The sequence below is a fragment of the Protobothrops mucrosquamatus genome, unplaced genomic scaffold (genome assembly GCF_001527695.2).
Source record: "Protobothrops mucrosquamatus isolate PMUCROS unplaced genomic scaffold, P.Mucros_1.0 scaffold67, whole genome shotgun sequence".
Classification (NCBI taxonomy): Eukaryota; Metazoa; Chordata; class Lepidosauria; order Squamata; family Viperidae; genus Protobothrops; species Protobothrops mucrosquamatus.
In genome coordinates this window covers 650,099-655,767 of record NW_015386445.1, presented here as the reverse complement: position 1 = coordinate 655,767, position 5,669 = coordinate 650,099, and the positions used below count along the sequence as shown (strand labels likewise).

At 47.8% G+C, this 5,669-nt stretch overlaps 1 protein-coding gene across 1 annotated transcript in view; it reads left to right on the top strand.

The window, feature by feature from the left end:
* The first annotated feature begins 4,337 nt into the window (after positions 1–4,337).
* Positions 4,338–5,669, top strand: part of CNGB1 (cyclic nucleotide gated channel beta 1) — a 14,220-nt gene continuing 12,888 nt past the window's right edge. Inside the window, exons 1-2 of the mRNA XM_015812080.1 lie at positions 4,338–4,572; positions 5,089–5,245. Of these exons, the coding sequence (XP_015667566.1) occupies positions 4,338–4,572; positions 5,089–5,245 (392 nt within the window). The remainder of the gene's footprint in view (positions 4,573–5,088; positions 5,246–5,669) is intronic.

Sequence of the window (5,669 nt, the reverse complement as noted above, 5' to 3'; positions counted from 1 at the left end):
GATGAGCAAGAGAAGAGTCTGAGTCAGGCAGGGCTATTCAGTCTGGAGCCACAAGAATTCCACATTGCTCTTTCTTTCCTAAAGCTATTTTAGAGACCATTTCTCCCGCTGCCTCTGTAAAGTCCAACCTCACCTCTTAGCCTTGCTTTCTCTTTTCCAGCCCGAGCCTTTTCCGTGCAGAGGGATGCAGAAGAGGACGACGAGGTGCTCGTGGAAGTGAGAAGTTGGACCTACCTAGCCGAGTGTGATCTGGGCTCTCCCCCCAGCCCAGGGAGGAAGTGCGGTGGAGGCCAGCAGGAAAGAAAGAGGTCAACGCTAAGGAACGGTCCTTTGGGGCAGACGGGAGATGATGGGAGAGCTGTGGCCAAGGCCTTGCCTGGTGGGGGTCAGAGGGGCTGGGGGCCTGGACCAGTGCCTGCCTAGCAAAGGCTGGATGGGATCCCAGATTCTCCAGAGCATTTTTCCTAAGTTGCGGACTCTTCTTGCTTCTTCCACTGCCACAAGCAGACCCTTCAAGGAAGGACCCAACAACCATGGGTCGATCTGGGCGGCTCCTTGGGAAAACCCGTGTGGTTCTGTGGTGAAGGTGCCGGGCTAGAAGTGGGGAGAGCCAGGTTTCAGGCAGCCCTCAGGCGCAGAAGCTCCCTGGGCAACGTGGGGCAGGCCTCCCTCTCCCCCCATAGTGGAACTGGGTGGTTCCAGTCCAGCGAGGATCTAGCCCTTCCTTTGGCAGGAAAGCTGCTAACTCCCCTCTCAGCCCCAGCTCCTTCCCCTGAGGGCTGCCATGGGCTCCAGTAGGGGCAGGGCGTGTGCTACGTGCGCCCTTCAGCTCCTGTAGTCAAAGAGGACAGACGTGAAATAAATAAAGAATCTGCGATGGAAAGAGGCCCTTTCCCAGACTAGAGCCTTTGGCAGAGCAGCAGATCCTGCATTTCCTTTGAAAAAGCCTCTGTCCTTTGAGTTTGCTTTTAATCCCATCTCCATGGAGACCTTGTCAGAGGGCTGCGAGCCAAAGTCTCCTTTGCATTCAGAGTCAGAAGTGGTCAGAAAATCAGACCGTGGTCTTCCGGAGGTCACGTGTCCATCCTCAAACAGATGTGAAAAAGAAGCACTTGGCGTCAAGCAGTATTGACGCCTCACAGGAGCTCAGATGAATCGTGTTTCTAAAAGAACAGCTTCAGGCATGTGTTGCAATAATAGAAATTAAATGCTTTCTAAATCTTTTGACGTCTCGAAAAAGGGCAGAAGGTTGCATTGTAGCTGAAAAATAGAAGTGCCAGACGCCTCCCCGTGAATTGTTCCTGCAGTTGTTTTTGAAGTCGCCAAAGGACCCCATCTCCGAGGGCTTGCAGTGCTGCACGGTGCTTAGTTACCGTCAGAGCCTCCTGGTGACCTGCTTTCCTTCTTAGCAACTGCCTCTGCTCCTGGAGACAGCAGGTCTTTGGTCCCCAAGCACTGCTCGGCTGCAGGGCGAGTGGACAGGGGCAGGTAACACACAGCAACACACACACACACACACTGGTTAAGGAGGAAAAGGGGCAGGCAGTTAAACCAGCAGCATCTAAAACAGTGGCAAAATCCTGGCTTTGAAGCTGTTGCGGATTATTGTAGCATCATCAGACAGGGAAGCCTTTTGGAAGGATGGAGCGAATCCCGCGGGTGGATGGAAGGGTGAGATGGTGCTTTGCCCTTGGAGGAATGTGATCCAAAGAGGTGAGTAGGTGAGTCTTCAGCTGCTGCTTCCTTGTTCTGGGCTTTTTTTTTTTCTGTGATGCTTCCCATTATAAATTCAGCTGGGCTCATCTGATGTCAGGTTCATGAGTCAAAGGTACTTGCTTAAGTCCAGATTCTGGAAAAGTAGCGAAGGATGCCCAGAGCCTTCAGTGAGGAAGAGGAGGCCATTTTTTATTTCTTATGTACATCGGGCCTTCCAATTAATGAATTCTTCCTACTTTGTGTTAGGGAAGCACAATTTCCATGTCTTATGAGAAGGCCCGATATACAGAGCTCAAATCGTCTGATGCTTTGTTGAATGTCTTTGCCTAGAGATCTCCAGAAGGAATGTCCTTCCACGTCCGTGAGATTTCACTCTGATAGGCAAGGCACCCAGAGGAGAGAGGAGACCTCAGGACCCTCCTCCTCCTCCTCTCGCCCCATCTTGCTTCTGTTTCTTTGTCACGTCGTGATGTAACCCAAGAGGTTGGGGAGCGTTTGGTGCACACTCAAACTTCCCATGTGCAACTACAAAACGTTTCCCCTCACCCTGGTTTATTCATCTACCTATTTGATTTATACCACATCTTTATGCTGCGCAGAGTGGACATCTCACCTGGATGGCTGCTAGGTTTGCAACTTCGGCAAGCTTAATAGCCAGGCAAGTAACCTTCATGGCAGTGCCAGGAGTAAGCCCTGGCTATGATATTCAGGTAATTCTGGGTTGCGGTGCTCTCCATTTGAAGATCTTTGCTAACATGAGCTGTGTGAATGCTGCAGTCAGATCCAGAGGACCCCGGATTGTAAGATTCCATTATGATTTTCCATTCCATCTGATCCTGATGACTCCGTTTTTGTCCCAGGGAAGCTTCAAATGTTGGCACGTTGGAACAACTGACTTCAGCAAAAGTTGAAGCAGGGGGTGACATTGCAAACCCCTTAATTCAGGTTGGTGTCTGTTCATGTATTTCTATGTTTATTCATTTATTTATCCTCTAAGTAATTAGTTTTGCAGTAATAAAATTGCTTTTATTGTTAGGAAATATTTCTTAACACTCAACAGAAATTATGTTAATACTACTACTTCTATTAATATTCCAAATCATTGATGAAGAACATTTTATACATGGCTTCAGAGCCTTTGGCTTCAGACTGTTTGTGCTTGGGAAAGGTTGATGCCTTCCCACCACTGAGGCCTGGGAGGTCTTCTGCTAACTTTGTTTTCTCAAACAGAAGGATTTCCACAAAACCATATTTAGTTCAGGTCTTACAGCCAATTGGATATAGGGTTCATACATCACATTAAGCCTGATTTGTTGAATTGGTATAGAAGTAAGTCACAAACCCTGGTTTACAGCCAAGAGAGATAAGTTTGCAAGACATGCTAAGGCTAAGCTAGACAAACCACATTCTTGTTTAGTGTAATGTGATAATTTAGCCAATTAAATACATTGTGGTTAAAAAGTCTACCATTGTTTAATAAAGCTGTGTAGTGGATGCATATATGTGGTTGATTGATGACCAATTGAGAGCATAATAATTCACTAAATGTTTTATACATTGATAAATAATTCAATGGAATTATTGGATTTTGATTCCAAAATCTTTACAGTATATGTTAAAAAATCCACATTTCTGCTATTTTGGGGTGATGGGATGCTTTCCCATGCTAATGTTCTCTAGAATAATGTTTGTTTATTTGTTTGTTTTCAGATAAAGGCAGCAGCAACAGCAGCAGCCCCCACCTTGGTTGCCCCTGCAGGTACCGTGTGCATCACCCAGCGCGGTCTGCCCCCTGCAGGACCACCATCCCCTCCCCCCCCCCGTGGGCCACTGGGTTCTCTTCCAGGGATTCCAGGGTCAGCATTTGGTGCCCAGAAGCTAACAGGGTGCCTGCAGGGGGTTAGTCAAAAAAGTCATGCCCTCTGCCAGTGCAATTGGTGCACATAACAAGCAAGGGGAGAGACTGATCAGGCCAGTGCAGCTGCCATTTTGACTTTCTTGATCACAACTTATGGACAGGCCTGGAAAACAGGATTAAAAATGAAAAGTTATCTCATATTGTCTCCAGATACTTCAGATTTGCTTACAAATCCAGACTGTTCCATGGCAATGTTTTCAACCTAATTGTATCCCCCCACACAATTATTTGGTCTCTGAGGACTACAGGGGGATGTCATAAACCAGTGACACCCTCAGAAATTGCACTGGCCAAAGTTTTCAGCCTCTGTCTTTTTTCTTGTTTTGTTTTTTTCTGCACTGAGGGGTGGTTTGGAGGGGAGTTAAGGATGTGTGTAAAGAGTCATATGCTAGTTTTAACAGCAGATTCTGTTCTGAAAAGGCTGTTTTGGTGCTGAATTTGGGTGCCTCAGTTTGGGAAGTGCCTCCGACCAGAATGACGCGTGGGCATCAAGGCCCCACTCTCTGGGGAGAGTCAGCGTCTCCGTTGGTGGGACCAGGCGGTTCCCATCGGCTCCCAGCGGAGGCCGCCTTCCCCCCTTGCCCAGGGAAGGGCCTCCCTCAGGGCGGAAGGACGCCCCTCCTCACTGGGCGGTTGTGTGTTTCTTCTTGCAGTTCCCAGCCCCACAGCCTCGCCCTGAAGCGTCTGGCTCCCTAGCGCCGCCATGTCCAGGCCAACCCGCGCTGTGGAGCTGGTTCGCCTGGTGCCCAAGAAGCCACGCCATCATCCGCATGCCTCCCCTTCCTGCTCAGCCGGCGTGGAAGAGCTGCCCAATGTCCCCAGCTACCGCAGCTCTGCTCCTCCCTCCCACATCCCCATCCTCGTCCCTAGGAAACCGAAGGCTGGCCTGAGCAACCCCAGTTTTCGGAAGGAAGAAGCTTCCCGCTCGGGCAACGGGGGTAACGTAGCACCTAAGACTTTAGTGCTTGCAGCTTTCCTCCCTGACCTCCCAGCACTTTGGGGTGACTGCATCTTTGGGGTTTAGTTCCAAATGGAGTATTATTTCCAGAGGGGTCAACATACAACATACATTCAATACTGAATCACAAATACATGGTAAAAGATTCTAGAGAAGCATCTTCTAATGGCATATGGGAGATCTTGCTTATGAAAATAATAGCAAAATCTAATTTTATTACCTTTCTTTACCCAACTTTTCCCATTTTAGATGTTGAATTATATAGACATTTAATAAAAATTCTTATGCCTTGAAAAGATGATTTGAATTTTCTTCAGAAAATAACTTAGAAACAAGGGCACAACTAAACAGAGCATAATAGAGGAAGCTGCCATTTTTTATGGCAGAGATTTTTGATTGTAACCAACAGCCATGTTTTTGAGCATTTTGGAATTTGCTTGAGGTCAAGAATCCATATTGTCAATAACCTAACTTTTCTTGGTCTTTCCTACCCAAGGACAACCATCAGGCAATCATCCCATGGTGAATACCCCAAAGGTGGATTCTAAGACTGGCTCTTCCAGGTTGCCAATTCCTGCCTCCCAAGCTTGGCCAACAGCCCCAAAGGGCTTGCACACCCTCACTGTGCCACCTACACCAAAGGCTCCCAAGAGGTATGAAGCCTGTATCAATGCAGAGTTTGGTATTCTGTGAGAACCTGGATCTCGGCCTGAATTACTCTTCTGGGATACTTATCTCTACCGTCCCACCGGATCCTCACTGGATTATGTATGTCCTGAACTCCTGTCAGGAGTTTCTGGAAATAATTCAGCAAATTCTGGGACCGTTTCCTTAGAAACATCTAGAGAGAGAAATTCTCTGAGGATGGGTTCCAGCAAATTCTCCAAAGCGCCTGAAGGCAGGACAAGAAGCAACGGGTGGAAACTGATCAAGGAGAGAAGCAACTTAGAACTAAGGAGAAACTTCCTGACAGTTAGAACAATTAACCAATGGAACAACCTGCCTCCAGAAGTGGTGAATGCTCCAACACTGGAAGTTTTTAAGAAGAGACTGGACAGCCGTTTGTCTGAAATGGTG